This window comes from Erythrolamprus reginae, chromosome 4 (assembly GCF_031021105.1).
Source record: "Erythrolamprus reginae isolate rEryReg1 chromosome 4, rEryReg1.hap1, whole genome shotgun sequence".
Taxonomy (NCBI): domain Eukaryota; kingdom Metazoa; phylum Chordata; class Lepidosauria; order Squamata; family Dipsadidae; genus Erythrolamprus; species Erythrolamprus reginae.
In genome coordinates this window covers 15,678,436-15,704,612 of record NC_091953.1, presented here as the reverse complement: position 1 = coordinate 15,704,612, position 26,177 = coordinate 15,678,436, and the positions used below count along the sequence as shown (strand labels likewise).

The 26,177-nt window shown below is 39.3% G+C and overlaps 1 protein-coding gene across 1 annotated transcript in view; it reads left to right on the top strand.

Annotated features, from left to right (window-relative positions):
* Positions 1-26,177, top strand: part of PGR (progesterone receptor) — a 123,985-nt gene that overhangs the window by 75,994 nt on the left and 21,814 nt on the right. The window contains exon 4 of the mRNA XM_070749661.1: positions 25,475-25,780. Within this exon, the coding sequence (XP_070605762.1) occupies positions 25,475-25,780 (306 nt within the window). The remainder of the gene's footprint in view (positions 1-25,474; positions 25,781-26,177) is intronic.

Below are 26,177 nucleotides of genomic sequence, written 5' to 3'. Positions count from 1 at the left end.
AAAATTATACAGTGATACCTCGTCTTACAAACTTAATTGGTTCCGGGACGAGGTTCTTAAGGTGAAAAGTTTGTAAGACGAAACAATGTTTCACATAGGAATCAATGAAAAAGCGATTAATGCGTGCAAGCCCAAAATTCACCCCTTTTGCCAGCTGAAGTACCCATTTTTGTGCTGCTGGGATTCCCCTGAGGCTCCCCTCCATGGGAAACCCCACCTCCGGACTTCCGTTGCCAGCGAAGCACCCGTTTTGCGCTGCTGGGATTCACCTTCTGGGATTCACCTTCTGGGATTCCCCTGCAGCATCACAAAAACATGGAAGTCTGGAGGTGGGGTTTCCCATGGAGGGGGGATCCTGAGGGGGAGCCTCAGGGGGATCCCAGCAGCGCAAAAATGGGTGCTTCGCTGGCAATGGAAGTCTGGAGGCAGGGCATCCAAGCGGCGGCGGTGGGTTTGTAAGGTGAAAATAGTTTGTAAGAAGAGGTAAAAAAATCTTAAACCCCGGGTTTGTATCTCGAAAAGTTTGTATGATGAGGCGTTTGTAAGACGAGGTATCACTGTACTGTCTTTCTCCCCTTCATCTCCTTAATAATCCATGTGGTAGGTTTGGTTAAAAGATCTTTTATCTATGAGTCAGGAATTTGTGCCTATTTAAAAGTAGTGTGCGGCTCCTACTGCTAAATTTCTAAATCCCACATGCAGATAATGGCTGCAAATAGCTTTGCAGTCTAAACGACATGGGACACAGGATAAAGAAAACTAGGGAATAGGAAAACCACAAATTGCAGTGACCAATTCCTAAGCTGATTGCATTTATGAAGTTCTTGAAAGGAAATTATGAAGCTCCTGAAGAAATGTAGTGGCACAGGGGTTAGTATGCAGTATTGTTTGTAAGCTGAATCTGCTCACTGCCAGGAGTTCGATCCTGACCCACTCAAGGTTGACTCAGCCTTCCATCTTTCCACCTTGGGGGCAATATGCTGACTCTTTAAAACCGCTTAGAGAGGGCTATAAAGCACTATAAAGCGGTATATAAGTCTAAGTGCTATTGCTATGTCTATCACATTCTTAATCTCCCAGCAGACTTTTTTGTAAGTTATATTTGGCTCCTTTTCTGAAAAGAAGGGAGGGAGGAAGGAAGAAAGGAAGGAAGGAAGGGTGGGAGGGAGGGGATACAGCAAACAGAATAATTCAGTTTTTTTTCAAAAGCGGACAATCCTTAAATTGAGAATCCTTCCAAGGTGGGTAAAATGAGGACCAAGATTATGGGGGCAATATGCTGACTCTGTAAAACTGCTTAGAGAGGAATCCATTCCATGGCAGTACCCAGATGAATATCTGTTTTGAACTGTAATGTTTTTACTTGAGGGTTGAGCGCTCTCTGGTAAATCTATTTAGTCTCCATTCTTCAAAAGCCGATAATCGAAATCTACTAGTCCTCAATACTTTTCAAAGAAACACTTTGGTTATTAACTGAATAAAAGTCTATGGAGATTCTCAATCATCCAAGTCATGGATGTATATTAGTAGTAGTAGTAATAATAATAACAACAACAACAACAACAATAATAATAACAACAACAACAATAACAATAATAATAACAGCAGCAGCAACGACAGCAAGAACAACGGAGTTGGAAGAGACCTTGGAGGTCTTCTAGTCCAACCCCCTGCTTAGGCAGGGAATCCTACATTACTTCAGACAGATGGTTATCCAACATCTGCTTAAAAACGTCCAATGTTAGGGCATTCACAACTTCTGTAGGCAAGCTGTTGCACTGATTAGCTGTTCTGACTGTCAGGAAATTCCTCTTAAGTTCTAAGTTACTTCTCTCTTGTTGAGTTTCCACCGATTGCTTCTTAATGAACGTTCAAAGTTACAAGGGCACTGAAAAAAATGACGTATGACTATTTTTCACACTTACGACCATGGGTAGAGTGGAAAAAGTAGATAAAAGAAGCCAGCTATACATGGGAGTGGTTGTTTACATCTGATGTAACTTGCAAGCTACCAGTAAAATCTATTTATGTATTGGTCGGTCTTTTTAAATTAATGTCTACTTTGTTATGCTTACAAACATAACATGGTGTTAGAACATAATTGTAAAACTTGGACAGTACCCAAAGCCAACTCTATTGTGAGAAGGGTGGAGCCAATACACAAAATAAGAAAATTACAGGCATTCTTGTTTCTTCATGCTGGACAGAAGACGAATGAATGGTTTGATGAATTCCCATTTGAAGAGAAATCTGATTATATATACTCAGAGCAGCTGGGATTGGAAAACAATGAGCATGGTTTTAAAATTAGAGAGAGAGACACAAAAAAACTGCGCCATATTGATTAAGCTATTCTGATAGCTGCAAGGGATCTGCAAACTTTAGTAGTAGACGTAAAGTAGCATAATGGAGAAAAATGGGACTAAAATTAAATATAAAGGAGACCAACAAATGATATACAAACAACCAGCCTGAAAAAAATGAAGAAAATCATTCAGTCTATTGTTTTTCCAGTTAACGTTAGATATAGATTATCTCAGGGACCGCCTTCTGCTGCACGAATCCCAGCGACCAGTTAGGTCCCACAGAGTGGGTCTTCTCCGGGTCCCCTCAACGAAGCAATGCCGCTTGGCGGGACCCAGGGGAAGAGCCTTCTCTGTGGCGGTCCCGGCCTCTGGAACCAACTCCCCCCCAGAGATTAGAATTGCCCCCACCCTCCTTGCCTTTCGTAAGCTACTTAAAACCCACCTCTGCCGTTAGGCATGGGGGAACTGAGATACTCCTTCCCCCTAGGCCTTTACAATTTTATGCATGGTATGTCTGTATGTATGTTTGGTTTTTATATTAATGGGTTTTTAATCGTTTTTACTATTGGATTATTTTGTATACTGTTTTATTATTGTTGTTAGCCGCCCCGAGTCTCCGGAGAGGGGCAGCATACAAATCCAATAAATCAAATCAAATCAGATAGTTTCTTTGTTTTTAGATAGACTGAATAATTTGGGATTAGAAATGAGATTTTTATATAATAGACCTTATAAGTAGTATATTGCTACTCATTGGAGATATATGTGTTGTTATGTATGTATGGTGGAGAAAAAAATAAAAAAGCTTTATTAAACAACAACAACCAGCTTTAGAGTTGTCAATAATTGTAAATATTGAAGATATTGATTGATACTTTCTGCTTTTTAGTCCCAAAAGTGCTTTCCAAAAGGAAGGGAAGGGAAGAAAGGGAGGGAGGGAGGGAGGGAGGGAGGGAGGGAGGGAGGAAGGGAATACAGCAAACAGATAAATTAAGTTTTTCTTCAAAAGTAGATAATCCCTAAACTGACAATCCTTCCAAGGTGGGTAAAATGAGGACCGATATTGTTGGGGGCAATATGCTAACTCTGTAAAACTGCCTAGAGGGGGTTGTAGAGCACTATAAAGCCGTATATAAGTGCTATTGCTATTGCTATCTCTATCACATTCATAATTTCCCAACAGACTTTTTTGTAACTTCTCTTTGGCTTCTTTTCTGAAAGTGTAACCATGCTTTAGTAATTTATTGATCTCTTAAATCTTTCTTTCTTTCTTTCTTTCTTTCTTTCTTTCTTTCTTTCTTTCTTTCCTATGCCGCCCATCTCCGCAGACTCAGACTTGTATATTAATCTATACAATTCATTTATAAGTATAAAGACACCTTACACTAATATCTTAGTACTAGACGGCTTCAAAACTCATCGAATTCAGTATTCAACAGGTTTTTAAGCATAAATCTTGTCTTTTTCCTGATAGTCAGCTATCTTATGACTCACTATTTCTTCACACCAAAATTGCAAGTCACATGGTTTACCTGTCGGTTTTAATGTTCGGTGCATATTCCAGAACAAATTACTGATGAGGTGTACTGTATTTAACATTTTTTATTCTTATTTAAAATGGTATCCAGTTTACAGTGATCCCCCGAGTTTCGCACTCTCGATCATTGCTAATCGCTATATCGCGATTTTTCCACTCGGAAGTAAAAACACCATCTGCGCATGCACGCCCCTTTTTTCTATGGCCACGCATGCGTAGATGGTGGAGTTTGCGTTCCCCGGGCAGATCAGCTGCTGGGCGGCTTCCCTGGGTCTTCCCCCTCTTGCTGGCGGGAGGGCGAGCGGCGGGCATCAGCGAGGAGCTGGGGTTTCCCCTTTGCATGGGTGGCCAGTAAGACCCCAGCGCCGCTTCCCAGCTGAGTCCCGAAGCCAAACGCGGAAGTTCGCCTTTGCCGTCTGGCTTCAGGACTCAGCTGGGAAGCGGCGCGAGCGAACGGCGTGGGCGGGCGAAGGGCGGGCGAGCGGCAGCGAGGAGTTTGCGTGGGCGGTGGGGAAACCCCAGCGCCGCTTCCCAGCTGAGTCCCGAAGCCAAACGCGGAAGTTCGCCTTTGCCTTCTGGCTTCAGGACTCAGCTGGGAAGCGGCGCGAGCGAACGGCGTGGCCGAGCGAAGGGCGGGCGAGCGGCGGGCGCGCGGGCAGGCAGGCGGCGGACAAGCGGCGGACGGACAAGACAAGCGGCGGGCGCGGCAGCAGCGAGGAGTTTGCGTGGGCGGCGGGGAAACCCCAATCTTCGGCTCCTCGCTGCTGCGGCGGAAGTAAAAACACCATCTGCGCATGCGCAGATGGTGTTTTTACTTCCGCACCGCTACTTCGCGAAGAATCGATTGTCACGAGGGGTCCTGGAATGGAACCCTCGCGATAATCGGGGGACCACTGTACTTATAAAATGTGCGTCTTGAAGCACACTTGCAAATAGAGTGCACAATTGAGCTCTCTTTCCCTTATATTAATTTTACAAAAATGCCTACAGAGCCAATGTGAGGTCAAGACACATTTTGCTCTGTGGGCAGTTAGCTTCCCATCAATTTATTTTAATTAAATGATTGAGACAGGGACCCTGCAATAGACCAAGAGTGCTTGTGCGCCTGTTGGTGCCAAATTGTGTTCTTCTGGCTTGTATCATAATAAAGTTGTTGGCCAGAATATTTTATTGTAATTTTTTTTTCTACAGCAGGCTAATATAGCCCTTTGGAAGTTATAATAAAACCTGTGCCAGTTAATTATATTCATCCAATTAATGTCATATCTAGTTTTATTCAGAGTACATTCATGGTTTATAAATTTTGCAGACTACATGTAATTGGATTAACTGAGCTAAATTTACTGCTGGCAGAAGGTGATTGTTGAGCTACGTGAGTTGTTACCCAACAAATATTATCCATTGTGCTGGCCATAATATCATATTGGTAAATTGCTACGTGATTACTTTCCCACAACTCCAACTTGAATCGGATTTAACATAGTGGTACCTTATAGCATTTCCACATTTTGAAAAGATACTTGACATTTTTTTTTCAACGAATAACAATAATATTTGCTTAATGGGGCACAATAAATATTAGTTGTTGATTGGGGCAGACAAAGCTTGCCAGATTTCAGGATTAGGATTAGAATAAAATATATGATTTCCTTCTTCTTTCATTGTTTCAAAGGAGATTTGCTGGGCATAATTGTTACTCAAAACCCAGGGACAGGAGAGTGCTGTATGTGTCACAAATAAGTGCAGATTGCTCTAAAAATTGAGCCAAATTAGAAAATGACTCTTTAACTTAAACTAAGTCTATGTGCATATAAAGAACACTACTGTAACTGAATATGTTTTATATGTTCTTCAAGTTTATATATTCATCTATCTGTTTTTCTTGGTTTTTTCTCTTTTTTTCTTTGTATGTTTTGTTAAAAAAAATCTTTTCTTTCTATTTTTATATGTAGAAACTTAATAAAGATTTTTTTTAATAAAAGAAAATGACTCTTTGTTCAAAGCGGAAGAACCCCCCCTTCCTGTTTCATAAAAGTTAACGTATTTAGTGCGCCCGTACCTATGAATTGATGTGCATTCACTGACCAAGCAAACAAGGAATCAGAATAAAATAGAGCTGGAAGGGACCTTGGAGGTCTTCTAGTCCAGCCCCCTGCTCAAGTAGGAGATCCCACACCAGTGATGGCAAACCATTTTTTCCTTGGGTGCCGAAAGAGTGGGTGCGTGCGCTATTGTGCCTGCACGACTGCCCACACCCATAATTTAATGCCTGGAGAGGACAAAAACAGATCCCCCCCAAAAGGCCTCGGGAGGCCAGAAACGGACTGTTTCCCAACTTCTGGTGGGCCCAGTCGGCTCATGATTCGCCCTCCCAAGGCTCCAAAGGCTTCCCTTGAGCTCAGGAAGGGTAAAAACGCCCTCCCCATCCCTCGGAGGCTCTCTGGAAGCCAAAAACATTCTCCCAGAGAAAAAAAATCAACTGGTCGGCACACACATGTACGTTGGAATTGAGCTAGGGCAATGACCCGCGTGCCAGCAGATCTGGCTCCCTGGGTCATCTATGGCACTCGTGCCATAGGTTTGCCATCACTGTCCTATATAATTTCAGACAAGTAACTGTCCCCTTTCTTCTTAAAAACCTCCAGTGATGAAACAAATGTGTTCCACAGAGGAAGTGGAGAGAGAAAACATTTTTTCCTCTTCTTTTTGCTTTGTCTTTCAAACCCAAGTTGATCTTTACTCAAACAAGCAATTTGGGGAGCTTGCTGACAAAGCAAGCGGAGAGGGAATATTGGCATGGAGATTTGGTTAACTAAGAAAACAAGGAAGTCTCCCAGCAACATGGACAGTGAAGGAACCACCATTGTTAGCTGTATAGTATGTACAATATTAGCTTTCCTGCCTACAGAGGACTAAAATTACACCTCCTGCAAGTGTAAAATTGTTTCTTTATTACATGAGAAAGTGAAAGGACTTGAGGAAAGAGGGGAGATGAGAAGTTGCTGAACAGGACAGCTAAGCTCTTTAGAAGCTGAAGAGAATACATAAGAACACAAACAAAACCCTTCGGCAGAAGCAAACATGAGGATTAATGTGAAGCAAAGAAGCAAAAGGATTAGGAAGCACTTAAGTGCTAAGGAACTAAGACATTGAAGCCAATGTCTCCCTCTAGAGCAGGGATGTCGAACTCGAGGCTCCAGCGAGCAGGGTGCTTAAATCTGGCCCACGGGGTTGGTCTGGAAATAGCAAAGGACCAGTCTGCAGTGCCTCTGCTAGCAAAAATGGAGTGCAGGGGGCTGCGCACGCTCACCATGCCCCATTTCCAGCTTGGACCTGTAGCATCCTGCTGTCCAAAATGGGAGGGAGGGCTGTACCCTTTTGTCGGCCTGGATAGCCTCCTGCAGCATCCTGCTGGCCAAAACATGCCCTCACCTGTGTTGTGGTTAGCTCTGGCCCAGCTCCTGCCCCAAGGACTGTGGATGTGGGGGAGACATCCACATGCTGCAGGCCTGTTTTGCCCCCCGGTGGAATCTGCTGATGAAGGCTCCTCTGACCAAGAAGACATGAGTGACAGGGAGGAGGAGAGTGTGGCAGACAGCTCAGAAGGAGATCAATTATCTAGCTCCTCCTTGGATTCAGAACAAGAGTTAATGATACAGCCATGCATGCGGAGAGCGATGCATAGGCAACAACAACTGAGAGATTATTATCAAAGAAAATGAGGCCACCTGTGGTTGCGTGGGGCTGTGGTAATTAGTGAGGCTGCTATAAATAGCAGCCTGTGGGTTTGGCCATTGTGGAGGATTATCTGATCATTGTGTTTTGTGACTGCTTTGCTGACTTTGATCTTTTGTGTGCTGATTTTCCCCGCTTTGAAACTAAACCAGAGCAAAGTGTGTTTCACTTTGTGAAAGAAGAAGGACTGTGAATTGCCTCACAGCTGCAAGCTAAGTATCACAGAACTGATAAGGGACTTGTACAAATTACCAGTTTTTTTGGAGACAAGTGCTCTTTGCTATACAAAAAGAGGGCTTGGTTTAAGTGAATTTTCATTATAAAGAACATTGTTTTGAATTTTCAAACGTGTGTGTGTCTGAAATTTGTACCTGTGAATTTTTGGGAGAAGTCTACCAGAGAGCCCGACAGAACAACCTGTGCTCTGTTTTGGCCAGAAGAGTACTACAGGAGACATCCCTCCTATCTGCCCCTCACCTCCAGCCAGCCCACGAAGGAGAACTGCAATGCTGATCCAGCCCTTAAAGAAATTCAGTTTGACAAGCTTGCTCTAGAGATTGATGGAAAACCACCTAAGGAAACTTTGCCATTGAGTATTGTGGAAGACATTTTGACCTCCGTGGACCAAAACAAACAAGCAGCCTCTTTGAAAAAAAATACATGTGTTTTGGTGGTGAATGATTCCCTACTGGGGAGAGGCAGCTATGTGTTGAACTGATATAAAATTGTGGGAGATGTGCTGACTTCCAAGGTGTGAAAGAAAAAAGATTACTCCCAAAGTTACTAAGGAAATTTCACTCATCAAACGCAGTCTTCTGTAACTTTTTTCTCTTCTCCTATAAACAAGGTTCGGAAGTTAACACTCTTCCCTGAATCTCTGAAGGGATGAATGACATAACTGGAAGAGATCTTGAAAACATTTCTGGGGATTACGAAAGTCTTGAGAAGGGAGACCCACCCACCTGTTGTATTTGAGGGTCATGATGCAAGAAGAGAAAACAGGATTCTGGAAGTGAATTGGTAATGCAAGTACAGTGTTCCCTCGCTTTTCGCAGGGGATGCGTTCTGAGACCACCCGCGAAAGTCGAATTTCCGCGAAGTAGAGATGCGGAAGTAAATACACTATTTTTGGCTATGAACAGTATCACAAGCCTTCCCTTAACACTTTGAACCCCTAAATTGCAATTTTCCATTCCCTTAGCAACCATTCAGATTATTACTCACCATGTTTATTTATTAAAGTTTATTAAAAAAAATATTTATTAAAGGCAGACGAAAGTTTGGCGATGACATATGACGTCATCGGGTGGGAAAAACCGTGGTATAGGGAAAAAACCCGTGAAGTATTATTTAATTAATATTTTTGGAAAACCGTGGTATAGACTTTTCGCGAAGTTTGAACCCGCGAAAATCGAGGGAACACTGTAAAGTCACAACAGAAGAGTTGGAATTCTCCATCAGTGTCCTATTCTATCTTCTTAAAAGACTCCTGGGAAGAAATGGGATACATTTTATAAAATCTGAGAAGGAAATATTTAACAGATGTTTCCCACTGTCAGGTCCAGAGGATGTGCATTCAAGGACAGCAGCCAAGAAAGTAGAACACAATGGAAGAATCAGAAATGGGGATTTGGGATGAGAAGTCAGTTTCAGAGGAAATTATAGTAAGTGGAAACGACAGATGTTTCTGACCAATGCACAACATATGGAAATGAACAGGAAGAACTAAAGGAGGCTGTGATTAGGTTTTCTGAGCACATTGAAACATAAAGAGTGTCAGTACTATGCACTTAACTGGTTGGGTTTGTCAATATATGAACTAACCAGCAATGTATGTTTAGAGAAATTAACACAACGTTGCTTTAAGGGCTAGTGCTGCAATTAGCTATAAGAGAGAGCCAGATGCGTCTCTCTCTGTCTCCCTGATCTCACTGTCTGCTGGTTATGTCTGTGTGACTATACTATACTGTAGACTTGCTTTGTGCTAAATGTTGGTCTGTGTATTGTTTATTTAAGTAATACTTAGTTATGGTGTTATATATGTATGGGGGAGAATCATTATTATTATTATTATTATTATTATTATTATTATTATTATTTATTAGATTTGTATGCCCCCCCCTCTCCGTAGACTCGGGACGGCTTACAGCAATGATAAAAACAATATATAATAACAAATCTAATAGTTAGAGTCTAAAATAACAATAACACATTTAAAAAGGCTAAAAAGCAAGAAACCCCAATATATAAAAAACATACATACAGTCATATCATACATAAAAAACTACATAGGCAGGGGGAGATGTTTCAGTTCCCCCACGCCTGATGACAGAGGTGAGTTTTAAAGAGTTTACGAAAGGCAAGGAGGGTGGGGGCAGTTCTAATCTCTGGAGGGAGCTGATTCCAGAGGGTCGGAGCCACCACAGAGAAGGCTCTTCCTCTGGGTCCCGCCAAACAACATTATTTAGTTGACGGGACCCGGAGGAGACCAACTCTGTGGGACCTAACCAGTCGCTGGGATTCGTGCAGCAGAAGGCGGTCTCGTAGATACCCTCGTATATACACAAAAGAATTGCTGTGTGTATATAGTTATGTTTTCTGATCTCGGTTTGCATATGTTTGATTGATGTATGTGTGTATGACTTGGACTGTTTACTGACTACTCTATTGAATATATCTAATTAATGTTTATACTCAAATTGTATAGGTCTGGGTTATTGACTGGATATCTGCCACTATGACATCTACTCTGTATAAATTTGTTTTAGGAATATTACAAATAATACCTTAGCATTCTAACAAAGAGCCATGGTGACTCGATGGTTAGAGGTCAATACTGTAGGCTATTTCTATTGACTGCTGCCTGCCTGCAATTTGACAGTTTGAATCTCACCAGGCTCAAGGTTGACTCATCCCTCCATCCTTCTAAGTGGATAAAATGAGGATCCCAATTGTTGGGGGCAATATGCTGTCTCTGTAATCTGCTTAGAGAGAACTATAAAGCACTGTGGAGTGGCATATAAGTCTAAATGCTATTGCTAAAGCAACTCTCTGATTATTTTCCAGTTTGGAACAGATACTTATTTGGTGTTGAAAAGAATCTCTACATACCTCGAAGCTGGATCATGTTCTTAATTAAGGAGAAACTTCCTAACAGTGAGGACAGTTAACTACTGGAAAAAGCTTTCCTTCAGAAGTTGTGGGTGCTTCATCACTGGAAGTTTTCATTAACACATTGGACAGTCAGTTGTGTGAAATAATATAGGGCAGTGGTGTCAAACTCAAGGCCTGTGGGGCGGATTAAATCCGGCCTGTGGAGCCAGCTTGGAAATATCAAAGGACTGGCATCTGGTACCTTTGGTGGCTAAAATGAGCTGCGTGCATATCCCCCCCCCCCTGTGCCTCATTTTCATAGCTTCCTGCAGTTCTCTGCTGGTTGAAAATGGACCAAAAGTGGCCATAAGCTGTTGTTTTGGGCTGACAGAGTGCTGCAGGAGCCCATGGAATAGCATGGAATAGCATTTAGACTTCTGTGCCAAATGATGTGCAGAGGGGGGTGGCAGCATGTGTATTCTCCATGCTTTGTTTTGGCCGGCAGGGTGCTACAGGAGCCATCCATCCCACCCGTCCCCTGGTTCCCCAACCCTCCTGACTCACCTAACCTTCCGCCAGTGGAGAAGAACTAACTGCAAAGCTGATCCGACCCTGGAAGAAATCTAGTCTGACATCCCTGGTCACAGGGTCTCCTGCTTGAGGAGGGGGCGGGATTAGTTTAGTTTAGTTTTATTGGATTTACATGCCGCCACTCTCCAATTAAAATACACACATATCCATTCAATCATCAAACCCACTATACATTCATCGGTCAGGGGGGAGAATCTAATGACCCCAAGCTTGGCGGCATAGGTGAGTCTTTAGACTCTTACAGAAGGCGAGGATGATGAGGGCAGTACGAATCTCCGGGGTGAGCTGATTCCAGAGAGCCAGGGCCCCCACAGAGAAGGCTCTTCCCCTAGGTCCTGCCAAGCAACATTGTCTAGTTGACGGAACCTGTAGAAGGCCAAATCTGTGGGACCTAACTGGTTACTGGGATTCATTAGAAGACCTCCAAGGTTGCTTCCAGGCTTATTCTGATTGATCGATTGATTTCTTGCAGTAAGACCCTTCAGAATAATTCAACAGGGTGTTTGTGTTCCAATTTATAGCATCAGCATTAAGCATTTTTCTTTGCTATCTGTAAACATTTGCATTCCTGCACTTCTCCAAGAAAGTTGGCACCTGGTTGACTCTGTCACTATTATCTTTACAGTATGGTTCTCTATTGTTCCACCTCTGCTTGGAGACAATAGCTTTCCCCATGAGGTCACTGTAATTTCATTAGTGATCAAAGGGACAAATGAAACGAGCGTTCTTCTCCCTTGCAAAGCTGATCAGATCATAATTACACATGGTTTTTAGCTTACTTAGTTATATTTATTATGTTATGGCTATGACGCTTTAGGGAGAGCCAAGAGTTAGCAAAACACAAATAAGGACAATCATAAACTCTTAAAAAGTCTCTTGTGTGGCCTGTTGCCCTTATGAAGTATGGAACTTACAGCATATGTATATCTCTCCATACTTAGGAGCTGGAAGGGAAAGATCATGTTGCATTATCAAAGGGCAGTGCAAGTTCAGAGACAAAACTCCTTCATATAAAAAGAATAATTGTGGTTGTTCACAGGCGTTCCCCAAGGCAGCGTACTAGGTCCTACTCTTTTCATCCTATACATCAATGACCTCTGTGATAATATCACAAGCAACTGTGTGCTTTTTGCCGACAATGTGAAACGTTTCAACACCACTGACAACATACTCACTCTCCAAAAAGACCTTGACTTTATTTCAGATTGGTCTAACACCTGGAAAGTTCAAATATCAACCAACAAATGCTCTACCCTCCACATCGGCAAAAAGAATCCAAACCTCGCATAAACAAATTCTCGCAGCCAACCTACACTCAGTAAAAGACCTTGGAATACTAATATCAAACGACCTAAGTGCTAAAGCCCACTGCAACAATATCGCCAAAAAGGCTTCCAGAGGTGTTAACCTGATCCTACGTAGCTTCTGCTCTGGCAATCTCACACTACTGACTAGAGCCTACAAAACCTATGCCAGACCCATTCTCAAATACAGCTCATCTGTCTGGAACCCATACCACATCTCAGACATCAACACTCTCGAAAACGTCCAAAGATATTTCACTAGAAGAGCCCTTCACTCCTCCACTCGAAACAGAATACCCTACGAAAATAGACTATCTATCCTGGGTCTTGAAAGCTTAGAACTGCGGCGCCTAAAACAAGATTTAAGTATTGCCCACAAGATCATATGCTGCAACGTCCTTCCGGTCAACGACTACTTCAGCTTCAACCGCAACAACACAAGAGCACACAACAGATTCAAACTTAATATTAACCGCTCCAAACTTGACTGTTAAAAATATGACTTTAACAATCGAGTTGTCGAAGCATGGAACTCATTACTGGACTCAATAGTGTCAACTCCCAATCCCCAACACTTCTCCCTTAGACTCTCCACGATTGACCTCTCCAGGTTCCTAAGAGGCCAGTAAGGGGCGTATATAAGTGCACTGATGTGCCTATCGTCCCCTGTCCAATTGTCTTTCCTTATCTCATATATCATATATATTCTCTCCTTATCTATATATATATCATATATATTCTCTCCTTATCTCTTATATCATATATATTCTCTCCCTCCCATCTACTTCTCTTCTTTTTACTTTCTATCATTATATATATATTACTTAATGTCTATTCTCTTCCATATGTATTGTATATTGGACAAAGAATAAATAACTAAATAAATAAAAATAAAATAGAATTGTGAACAACCAATCCTGTGTACACTCTAAAATCTAGGTGAAGGGTGATCTCCTTGCTTACAAATAAAAGGAAAGTATCCAAGTATAGAATCTATGTATGAGTAATGCAGCAAGTATTAGACTCAAGAGTGTTATTTTTTAAAATCTTTCCTGTGGAATGAACTGTAACTCAGCTGTACAGATACTGTGAAACTTGCGAAATTCCCTAAAGATCTAATGAACTTCAGTTTGCTCAGGGAGAGACTGTAGAAAGAGTGCAGAGAAGGGGACTGGAGGCTTAAACATATGAAGAACGGTTGCAGGAACTGAGCATGGCTAGTTTAATGGGGGGAGGAACCCAGGGGAGACATGATAGCAGTGTTCCAATATCTTAGGGGTTGCCACAAAGAAGAAGAAGTCAACTTATTCTCCAAAGCACCTGTGGGTAGAACAAGAAGCAATGGGTGGAAACTAAACTCCGAGTCTCCGGAGAGGGCCGGCATACAAATCTAATAAATAATAATAATAAACAAGGAGAGAAGTAACTTAGAACTAAGGAGAAATTTCCTGACAGTCAGAACGGTTGTTCAGTGGAACAACTTGCCTCCAGAAGATGTGAATGCCCCAACACTGGAAGTTTTTAAGCAGATGTTGGATAACCATCTGTCTGAAGTAGTGTAGGGTTTCCTGCCTAAGCAGGGAGTTGTTGTTATTATTATTATTAATATTATTATTAATATTAATATTATTATTATTATGTCAATACAACACAGCAAACGAGATCACTATGCTGGATTTCGTATTTCATCACCAGTCGGGCGCTTTCCAAGCACCTAGGACTGCGAGATGTAGCGGCGAATTATGTTTGCAGTTTTTTGGCGGGGTTTTTTTTGGTTGCACGGATTAATTGACTTTACATTGTTTCCTATGGGAAACAATGTTTCATCTTACGAACCTTCCGTCTTACGAACCTCCTCCTTGCACCAATTAAGTTCGTATCATGAGGTATTACTGTATTTTCTTGATGATGTCATTGTCTTCAGGTATTTGCGGATTTTTCCAGTTCTGTGCAAATACAATCCTTGCAGCTGTTGTAATATGCAAGCTTAAATATTTTACATTTTTAGAATAGGTACCTCTCATAATACCCAGTAGAAAAAAACTCTGGCGTATATTCTATTTTTGTATGTATGTATGTATGTATGTATGTATGTATGTATGTATGTATGTATTTATTTATTTATTTATTAGATTTGTATGCCGCCCCTCTCCGTAGACTCGGGGCGGCTCACAACACAATAAAAACAGTTTATAACAAATCTAATATTTTACAATATAAAATATTAAAAACCTCATTATTAAACAGACATACACACAAGCATACCATACATAAATTGTATAGGCCCGGGGCAGATATCTCAGTTCCCCCATGCCTGACGACAAAGGTGGGTTTTAAGGAGTTTGCGAAAGGCGAGGAGGGTAGGGGCAGTTCTAATCTCTGGGGGGAGCTGGTTCCAGAGAGTTGGGGCAGCCACAGAGAAGGCTCTTCCCCTGGGGCCCGCCAACTGACATTGTTTAGTTGATGGGGCCCGGAGAAGGCCCACTCTGTGGGACCTAATCGGTCGCTGGGATTCGTGCGGCAGAAGGCGGTCTCGGAGATATTCTGGTCCGATGCCATGAAGGGCTTTAAAGGTCATAACCAACACTTTGTTGTTGTTTTTTTTAAATTTTTTTATTATTTTTTCATAAAAACAAACAAATACATACAAACAATAAACATAAAGTGGGGGTATATTTCCCCCGCTTCTTTTGAAAGTATACATTCAAGTATAGAAAAAGAATACATAGTTAAATATATGTTAACTATTATAATAGAAAAAGTTAATAAATTTGAGTTAAAGTTTTACAAATCTTGATATGAGTATTAAGTAAGGTTAGTATAACATAATTACCAAAAAATACCTTTAATATAATCTTAGTTACTTTAGTAAAATCAATTCAAACAATAAAGCTAAATTCAACTATTATACATCTTGGTATATTGCTTGTACTTATACATACATACACTACTATATCATAATCATCAAAAAGTCCTTTTAGACTAATATTAGTATTATTATCACCTAGGTAAAAACTAATACAAAAAAAAAACAACTAAGGATATATCTTATTTTTTCTTATCTATCCATCTATAGACATTGTTCCATGTTTCATAAAATTTAGTATCCTCTTGATCGTTTAATCTTCTTGTCATCATATCCATTTCAGCGCAATCTAATATTTTAGCTATAACCTCTTCTTCCTTGGGGATTTCCTCCCCTTTCCAATTTTGCGCATATATTATTCTAGCCGCAGTTAATATATGTATAATTAAATAAAAGATTTCTTTCTTATAGGTCTGATTTGTAACACCTAGTAAATAGAATTCCGGGGTATTATCTATATCTTGCTTTATTATTTCTTTTAACATTTTTTCAATCATTTTCCAATATATTTTTGCTTTACCACATGTCCACCATTGATGATAATAGGTTCCTATATCCTTCTTACATTTCCAGCATATTGGGGATGTTTTAGGAAACATTTTTGCTATCCTATTTGGTGGAAGGTGCCATCTATAAAACATTTTGATTTGATTTTCTTTTAGGGAAACTGATTTAGTCATTTTCCAATTATTAGTCCATACTTTCTCCCATGTGTCTATATCTATTTCCTTACCAATATTTCTACACCATCTTATCATAGTATCTTTTAGAGTCAACTCTATATTTTTATGAGCAATAAGTAGTTTATATATTTTCCCTATCATTTTTGTTGAATTGATGGTGATTAAAGTAGTTAAAGGATTTTTACTTTTATTAAAAATGTAAAGAATTTTGTCCTTCTGATATCTGGATCGGATCTGGGCATAGTGCCACCAATCTATTATTGTGCCTTCTTCTTGTAATTCAATTCTAGATTTAAGCTTCATCTGATCATTTAATAGTTCTTTATATCTATAAGTTATTTTCCTATCTTTTATAGACTTTGGATGTATTATTGCTTCTAAAGGAGCTAGCCAGTCTGGGATACTTAAAAAATGATTTTTCTTTATGTCTTTCCATACTTCTAATAAGTATTTCCTCAACGTATGCCTTTTAAAATATGAATGATTTTTGTCCTTGTCATACCATAAAAATGCGTGCCATCCAAGCATTAAATCATGTCCTTCTAGGTCGAGTATTCTTTTGTTATCTAAAGTTATCCAATCTCTAAGCCATGTTAATGCAGCGGCCTGATAGTATAGTTTCCAATTTGGAAGGCCAAATCCGCCTCTTTCTTTAATATCTTCTAAACAATTCATTTTTATCCTTGCTTTTTTACCTTGCCATATAAATTTTTTAACTAAGTTTGTTAGAGTTTTTAAAAAGATACCCCCTGGGTTTATTGGTATTGTCTGGAAAAGAAATAAAACCTTGGGTAAAATGTTCATCTTGATTGTTGCAATTCTTCCTAAGAAAGATATTTTCAAATTATTCCACATTGCTAAGTCATTTTTAATTTCTGCTAATAATTTCATATAATTATCATTTTTTAATGTTATTGTTTTCGCTGTTAAATTTATTCCTAAATATTTTACCTTTTTTACGATCTTTATTGCAGAAATACTTTCTAATTTCGTTTCTAGTATTTTATTCATGTTTTTAGTCAAGTAATGTGTTTTGCTTTTGTTTATCTTTAAACCTGCTACATTTCCATACTGTTCAATGGTTTGTAGTAAAGTAGGAACTGTTGTAATCGGCTCTTCAATTATAAACATTAGATCGTCTGCAAAGGCCTGGAGTTTGTAGGTTTCATCTCCTACGGTTAAACCTTTTATTTTGGGGTCCGCTCTTATTTTAATTAATAAAGTTTCAAGGGTCATGATAAATAGCAATGGTGATATAGGACATCCTTGGCGAACTCCCTTATTTATGTCAAGTGTTGGTAATTGGCTATTATTCAATATTATATTCGTTGTTTGTTTTGAATATATGGTGTCTATTAGATTAACAAATTTTGGGCCAAATCTCATTTTATTTAATTGCATTTTTATAAATATCCAATTAACGTTGTCAAAGGCTTTTTGAGCGTCCAAAAACATTAAAGATGCCGTCTTGTCTGGGTGTTGTTCATAGTACTCTAGTATATTTATTACAGTTCTAATATTGTTTTTAATTTGTCTTCCTGGAAGAAACCCATTTTGGTCTTGGTGTATTATTCCATTTATAACTCTTTTAAGTCTCTCTGCATAAATGGCGATAAAAATCTTATAATCTACATTTAATAGTGATATAGGCCTATAATTTTTAATCTTTTCTGGTTCTGTACCCTGTTTATGTATTAAGGTTGTCAGTGATTCTGACCAAGATTTGGGAATTTTCCCCTCCAGTCTACATAAATTAAAAGTTTCTAACATATGGTTTCTTATTATTTCGTTATCTATCTTGTACCATTCTGCAGGTATGGCATCTGGGCCTGTAGCCTTGTTGTTTTTCTGTTTTTTAATTGTTGTTAAAAGTTCCTCCATTGTTATTGGTCCATCCATGGTGGCCTGTTGATCTTCTGTTATTTGTGGTAGATTTGAAGCCTCTAAATAGTTAAAAACTTCATCTTCGATAACATGAGCTTTAGCATATAATTCTTTATAAAAATTATAAACAATGTCTGCCTTGCCTTTTGTGTCATATTTTATTTTACCATCTTTATCTTCTAATTTTTGGATTAATTTTGATTGACTCTGTTTTCTAAGTTTGTACGCTAACCATCTGCCAGGTTTATTTGCATGTTCAAAATAATGTTGCTTTGCTCTTTTGATCTTTTCAGTTAGTTGGTTTTGTTCTGTAACTCTAATTTTATGTTTAATTACGTTTATTTCTGTCTTTAGATCTCTGTTCTTAGTATGTTGCTGCGATAGGGATTCTAATTGTTTTAGTTCGTTTGTTAATTGTAAATACTCTAATTTCTTTTCCTTATTGTGTTTTGCTGTGTAAGATATTGTTAAACCCCTTATATACGCTTTAGCTGTATCCCATAAGTTCTGTGGAGTAGTGTCTGATGTTTTATTAATTTCAAAAAATATTTTTAGTTCCTTTTCAATCCAATCCTTATATTTCTTATCATTTAATATATATCTATTCATCCGCCAGTTGTTCTGTTTATTGTTCATCGTCATATAGACCACTATTGGGTTGTGATCAGCCCATGTATTAACGTCTATCTCAACCTCTCTTATTTGTTCTGCCACCGTTTTTGGTGCCCATAACATGTCAATTCTCGTCCAAATTTTGTGAGGATTGGAGTAAAAGGTAAATTGCCTTTTGTGAGGGTGTCTTTCCCTCCAAATGTCGCTTAGTAGTAGTTCCGCTTTCATTTTTTGAAAAGTACTAGGTAACAAATTTCTTCTTGTTTTTTTACCTTTTCCCCTTTTTTTATTACCTCCCCCTCCTGAATGGTCTAGTTGTCTATTCGCGATAGCATTGAAATCACCTATTATCAATACATTGTCAATAGCTAAATCTATTATTGTTTGGTGTAAATTTTTATAAAATGTCATTTGGTCTTCATTGGGAGCATAAATAGAAACAACCACTAGAGGTCTAGGTTCAATATCTACTTGTACAATCAATATCCTACCCTCTTTATCCTTATATATTTGTTTGGAATTTATAGAATTCTTGACATACATCACTACACCCCTTTTTTTTTGGTCTGCTAATGCAGCATACATTTTTCCAATTTTGGGATTCAACAGTAATTTTTGATTATCTTTTTTAATATGCACTTCTTGTAGTATTGCAATCTGAACATTTTGATTTCTAATTTTAGAAAAAATTTGCTTCCTTTTTCTCGGTTCATTAAGTCCATTAACATTTACAGAGAAGATTTTAAAATCTTTATTCATTGTCATTTAATGGGTTTTTTAGTTTCTCGCTGAGGTTGAACTCTTCTCGCACCTTGGTCCTGCTCCATTACTTGAGCAGTTGCCCCCAGGTTTTCTTCTTGCTGAGTTGGTGGTTTTTCCCCTGGTTGCTGTTGAACTAGTTGTAGTTGAACCACTTGTTGGTTACTTGCGTAGTCGGAGTGGCCCAAACCACTCTGTTCAAGAAAGTACATGGCTTGATCTACATTTTCCAATTTGTACCTTGTAGAACGCCATGTCAGAGAAAGTCCTTGTGGAATAAGCCAACGGTAGGTAATGTTTTCTTTGATCAAAATTTTTGTTAGAAAGTGATAGTCTCTTCTATTTTCTCTGACACTTCTTGGAACTTGCTTTAATATCTTTATTTCTACTCCATGGCGTTGGGGCGGGGAGTTTCTTGAGTAGTGAAGTATCTCATCTCGCAACGCCTTTCTTGTAAATTTAATATGTATCTCTCTTGGAAGATTGTGCCGACGGATATAGCTATTCGAGATTCTGTAAACTTCATCGATTTCTCTCTGTAAAGCTATGGGGTCCTCTTGAAGTATACCTCCAATGAGTTCCGCCATAGTCACTTTTAAATCTTCATCTTTTTCCTCTTTTAAATTCTGAAATCGAAGTCCGTACGAAGCTCGTTGCATCTCCAGTTGGATAATGGATTCATCGTATCTTTTGTATCTCTCATCGGCTCTCCCTTCAAGATATTCCATTCTTTTCTCATTTTTGTCAGATTGTTCTTCAACTTTTTTAACTCTGTCATCACTTTCTTGAAGTGTTTGTTGAATCTGCTTTATCTGGTCTTTCATCTCACCCATATCAGCTTTCATTTGGGCCATCTCCACTTTAAATTCTGCTAAGTCAGCTTTTATAGCTTCTCTTTGTTGTGTTGCCTCCTCCTTTATGGCTTCTCTTTGCTGTGTTGCCTCCTCCTTTATGGCCTCTCTTTGTTGGGTAGCATCTTCTTGTGACTTGACCATAAAGTCCTTCAGAGTATTCAAAGTTTCATGTATAGTTGCAAGGTTGGACTGCATTGTTTTGTCTTTGTCTTTGTCTTTAGTAGACATGGTTAGCACTTGATGCGAAGGAGAAGAGTGCGGTGAAACTTGTGGAGATAAAGTAGTTGGTGTGGTTTGTTTTTTGGTTGTCTTAACAAGGGTTGAGGTGTGGGACATTATCAAATTAAAATCAACTATTTCAAATTTTAAAGTTAGTTTCAATTTTATGTGTAGTGAAAAGGAAAAGAAATTACTATAAATTCCAAATCTATTCAATATATTTTGTTTCCCTTATAATATGACTATGCCAATTCAATAACAATTCAATTAGTAACGAAATTCAAAGGAAAAGAAAAAAGAAGGGAAAAGAAGGAAAAAATAAAAATATTATTATTTAGTGCCACAGAGCTAAAAAGAAAAAAAAACAGGTACCTTTTCAAATACAATGGAGCCAAAGAAAAATAAGAAGAAAAAAAAAAAAGGAAGAAATGTCAGCTGTGTATAAGGAACAGAAAGAAAGGAATTGGAAAGAAAACTTTTAGGAGGAGAGAAGAAAAAAAGGAAGGGAAAAAAATGAAGTAAAGAGAGTTGTGCAAGAAGAGAAAAGGAAGGGGGATAATATTTAATTCAACTGTTAAGAATAGAGCAGGAACCCAAGGTTTTTAACAATGCATATAGTTCAAATCAAGCTTCTTCTAATAATAAAAATATCCAAAAAAAGGGAAGAAAGTCAAAGAGAATTCAGGAAAAAGAAACAGATAGTTATTCAAAGACACAATAACAGTATTATATACTTAAGTTCTTCTTATAGATCCTGTGGTTTGCTAGGAAGTGAAGATGGAAATCCAAATCTCAAGGAATAAAGTTGTATTTAATGTCAGTTCAAAGTTCAAAGAGTAAAACAAATCCAAAGTTTGCTTGCGTTCAAAATGAAGTCAGTTTATTTTCCAAGTTCAAAGAACAAAGAAACAGATCCCAAGATGGAGTCAGGTTAATTTTGGTGCAGCAGGCAGATGTTAAACCAAAGAGTTCTCAGCAAATAATCCAAAAGAAGTCAGCAAATAATCCAAAAGGTTCAGCAAGTATTCCAAATAGGTTATTCCAACAGTAAGTGATCCAAAAAAGAAGTAATTTCAATCTCCTCTAGATTCCATAATTCATAGTTATTAAATTATTTCATATTGTAAAAAAGAGCAGCAGAAGTAAAAAAAAAGGCAGCAAGGCTGTATTCCTCCGCTTCAAAAAATTAAGTCCAAAACATTATGATTTTAAAAATCTATCAGGAACAAATTCTACTCCTCATTAGAAATTTCCTTTAGCAGTTAGATAGTCATATCAAATTTAAACTATTTTATTAAATCATAAAGTCAAAAAGTTATTTTATAGGTTCCAAAATTCACGTTAAGATGAAAAAGTAAAAGTGAAAAAAAGAATTAGATCCGGCTGTTATTTGCGGATGGGTTTAAACAAGGAAAAACTTTCACTTTCGCCCTAGGAAAAAAAAAACTTTTACTTGAAACTTTTACGATCTCTGACTTTAGACACGAAACACAAGGAGATTTTTACCTTAGGTCCTTTCTGCTGTATTCTTTTTCAATGTAAATATAGATATTTATACTTTCTCTTCTTTGATTTTGTTCTTCCCACTGAGTGAGGGGAGAAAGCGCTGGCCGGTCCTCCTAGTCGAGGAGGAGCGGTTCTCCCGTCTCCGAAGCTGCGGGACGAACCGCTGCCTCCGGAGTCCTGGCGACGGGTCCTCGGGCAGCAGTGAGCCCCCTGTTCATGGATCGGGCCATCCGGGCCCGATCCGATCGCAAATGCGACCTTCGGAGGGGGTAGAAAAGGATTCGCCTGGCAGAGCCCTGCCAGACACGTCCTGCCGCGATCTCCACCAAACCGGAAGCCCCATAACCAACACTTTGAATTGTGACCGGAAATTGATCGGCAACCAATGCAGACTGCGGAGTGTTGGTGTAACATGGGCATACCTAGGGAAGCCCATGACTGCTCTCGCAGCTGCATTTTGCACGATCTGAAGTTTCCGAACACTTTTCAAAGGTAGCCCCATGTATCAATAATTGATACAACCAATTATTTATTTTTTTCCAATATTTTCTTGTCTCTGGACATATGGCTAGCTCAGGAATTCTGGGAGTTGAAGTCCACATGTCATAAAGGGGCCATTCTTCTCCACCCCTGCTGTATAACGTAGTTTTCCAACTGGAGAGTGGGACATCACACCGATGAGCAAAAAACACAAAAATGTTCCTGCAAACAGAGACACAGAAAAGAGCTCTTTTAATAAAATATCCATCTAAAGCATTTATCCTTTAAGTTGATAAATATGTCTGCTGGCAAAATATAAAGGTAAGAGGAATCGCTAGCCGAGAGCTGACTTAGTTTCCCAAGTCATATGTTTAACAAGATGTTACTTCAGATTCCACACTGAAATCTTAATTTATCACTCTGCTTTGTTCTCTCTGGCCTGGGTACACTCCTTCTTTAATGAACACAAAGCACTCTGCTTTAGAAAACTACAGGGGCAGAGTGACCTTGCAGGCAGAATCATGGTCTTCTGTCAGGAAATAACAAATTGCTAAACATTTTTTCACCTGGTGGAAAGATTATGCACAGTTAGCAGGGCAAGTTTGCTTAGGATGAATTGTCTGATGCAGTTTTGTTTTCATTTCCCTTCCTTCTTGATGGAAATGGGTGGAGGGCTGAAGGAGAGGGGATAAATCCAGAATGAATTCCTTTGGAAGAACTGTTATAAATCTCCACTCACCCTTTCCCCCTGTTACAGTTAAATAAACCAACACATCCCAAATTCGGAAATTTCTGGAAGTGAGAACAATTAATCAGAAGTTGTAGGTGTTCCATCACCAGCTCCAGAAGTTGTGGGTGTTCCATCACTGGAGATTTTAAAGAAGAAATTGGACAGCTATTTGCCTGAAATAGTACAGGGTCTCCTGCTTGAGCAGTGGGTTGGATTAGAAGACCTCCAAAGTCCCTTCCAAATCTGTCATTGTGTTCTTTGTATCATCCTACTCACCCTGTATCTTTCAGAAGAAAGTTTGAGAGAGTAGATTAGATTAGATTAGATTTATTGGATTTATATGCCGCCCCTCTCTGCAGACTGGTAAAAAACAGTACATAGTAACAAATATAATATTTAACAATCTAAATTACAGTTTTAGGTTAAAAAGTCTAAAAAAAAAAGAAACCCCAGTACTGTATATAAAAAATACTTAAATCGTGTTTTAGGCGTCACAGTTCTAAGCTCTCTAGATCCAGGATTGTTAGTCTATTTTCGTAGGGTATTCTGGGTTGGCTGTTTGAGATTAATCAAGACTATTTCAGGGTTCCTGCTAGTTGCCTGAGCCTGAATTTAACCATTAGCTATTAAACGGGTTGTTTGGTGGGCCAATGTAATGGGAAAAATGAATAATGTTAAGGATTAAGAAACAGGAGGAAGAACTTCCCAACCAAGGTAACAGGAAGATAAAGGAAATCTGAGTCTTGGGCAGAAATGTAACTGGAGGAAGCATGTCAACCATCACTTGTGATGTTCAGGGGCGAATTGCTACTACTGCTGCTACGTAGCAGTGCGTTGCGCATGCAGCTTTGGTTGTCTTGCATGCGTGCACATGTGCACCCCCGGCATGTTTTTGTGCATGTCAAAGAAGCAAAAATGCGATGGATTTTCATGAGAGAGATTTCAGGCATTTTTGCTTCCACGCAAACTCACACACGTGTGCGTCCCCTCGCAACATTTCAGCACGTTTTTGCTTCCTGCACATGCGCAGAAGCAAAACATACACATTTTTTTAAAAAAAGATGACTGCGCCCATAGGACTGGCACTCTAGCAGCCGTGCACAAATTGCGCAATCTGGCAATCTGGCAGCTGCTACCGATGAGCCCTCCCTTCCCGTACTGGTAGCCACACACTACTGATGATGACCCTCCTTAAGTCTCACCAAGATAAAGGGAGACTAACTAGATTCTGTTATTGCAACTTTATATTTATTCATAGCTTTGGGTTTTAGTAATGATAAAGATATGAGTATACATAATGTTGGTTTCCTAATCTGGTCTCCTTCAAAAGGTCGACAGACAGCCAAAATGAAGATTATTATTATTATTTATTAGACTTGTATGCAAAGATGTCTCTTTGGTGATGGAATGAAAGGCAAAAGAGAATCTGGGTTAGCTGATTTGCATCCCTTCCTTCCCATAAGGCTAAAGATGTTTATGGGTTCATAGCCATGGATAATTATTCCAATTTTTTCGCATTATTTCATGTGCTACTTGAATCTAACTGCTCCAAACTTGACTGTAAAAAATACGACTTTAACAATCAAGTTGTCAAAGCATGGAACTCATTACCGGACTCAATAGTGTCAACCCCTAACCCCCAACATTTCTCCCTTAGACTATCCATGACTGACCTCTCCAGGCTCCTAAGAGGTCAGTAAGGGGCGTGCATAAGTGCACTAGTGTGCCTTTCGTCCCCTGTCCAATTGTCTTTCCTTTATCTCATATATTATATATATTTTCTTCCTTTCATATATCTTCTCCTCTAATTTTACATATTATCTTTATATATATTACTTCATGTCTATTCTCTTCCATATGTATTGTGTATTGGACAAATGGATGGATGGATGGATGGATGGATGGATGGATGGATAGATAGATAGATAGATAGATAGATAGATAGATAGATAGATAGATAGTCAAGTTCATCCACAATGCTGTTCCTGCAGAGTCTCATGAAGATCCTAGCACCATCCTTTTCTCATCATAGCTATTTGCACCAGGTAAGTTTCCAATAGAGAGAAGGAGATGGCTGCGGTTTCACAGATAGGTTGAGACAAGGGGCAAATTATTCATGAGAGAAATCCAGGAGCTATCCTGGCTTGGTTTATTATTAACCTAGAACTTAGGGCATTTGGTCCGCTTTTAAAGTGTATTGTGATGATGTCAATAACTTGCTGATTGAACTAAATTGGCATATTCTATAGATCGTGACATTTTATTTGCCTTTGTGCTTATCTTTCTTCTAACATCCCTTTATCCTTGGATTGCAGGTCGGAAGTTTAAGAAGTTTAATAAGGTCAAAATGCTAAGAGCCTTAGATGTTGTCGCACTCCAGCAGCCAGCCAGCCTCCCAAACGAAAGTCAAACGTTGGTCCAGAGGCTTTCTTTTTCACCCAGTCAAGACATTCAATTTATCCCTCCACTGATCACTGTCTTACAAAGCATTGAGCCAGAAGTCGTCTACGCAGGTTATGATAACACCAAACCAGAAACTCCAAGTGCGTTGTTGACCAGCCTCAATCACCTGTGTGAGAGGCAGCTCCTCTGTGTAGTCAAGTGGTCCAAGTCATTACCAGGTAAGGAGGATCTTTTGATGTTGGGAATTGTGTCACCCAGTTCCATTGTTTTCAGGGCACTGTGTGCAGTTCGGAGCAATGTTGTTTATGAAGAAATGCTGACAAATTTATTTATTTATTTATTTAATTAGATTTGTATGCCGCCCCTCTCCAAAGACTCGGGGCGGCTCACAACAGTAATAAAAACAGTATAAACAATGGAACAAATCTAATAATAAAAATTATATAAAAACCCCCAACTGTTAAAAACCATACAACACATACATACCAAAACATAAAATATAAGAAAGCCTGGGGGAGATGTCTTAGTTCCCCCATACCTGGCGATATAGGTGGGTCTTGAGTAACTTGTGAAAGACAAGGAGGGTGGGGGCTGTTCTAATCTCCGGGGGGAGTT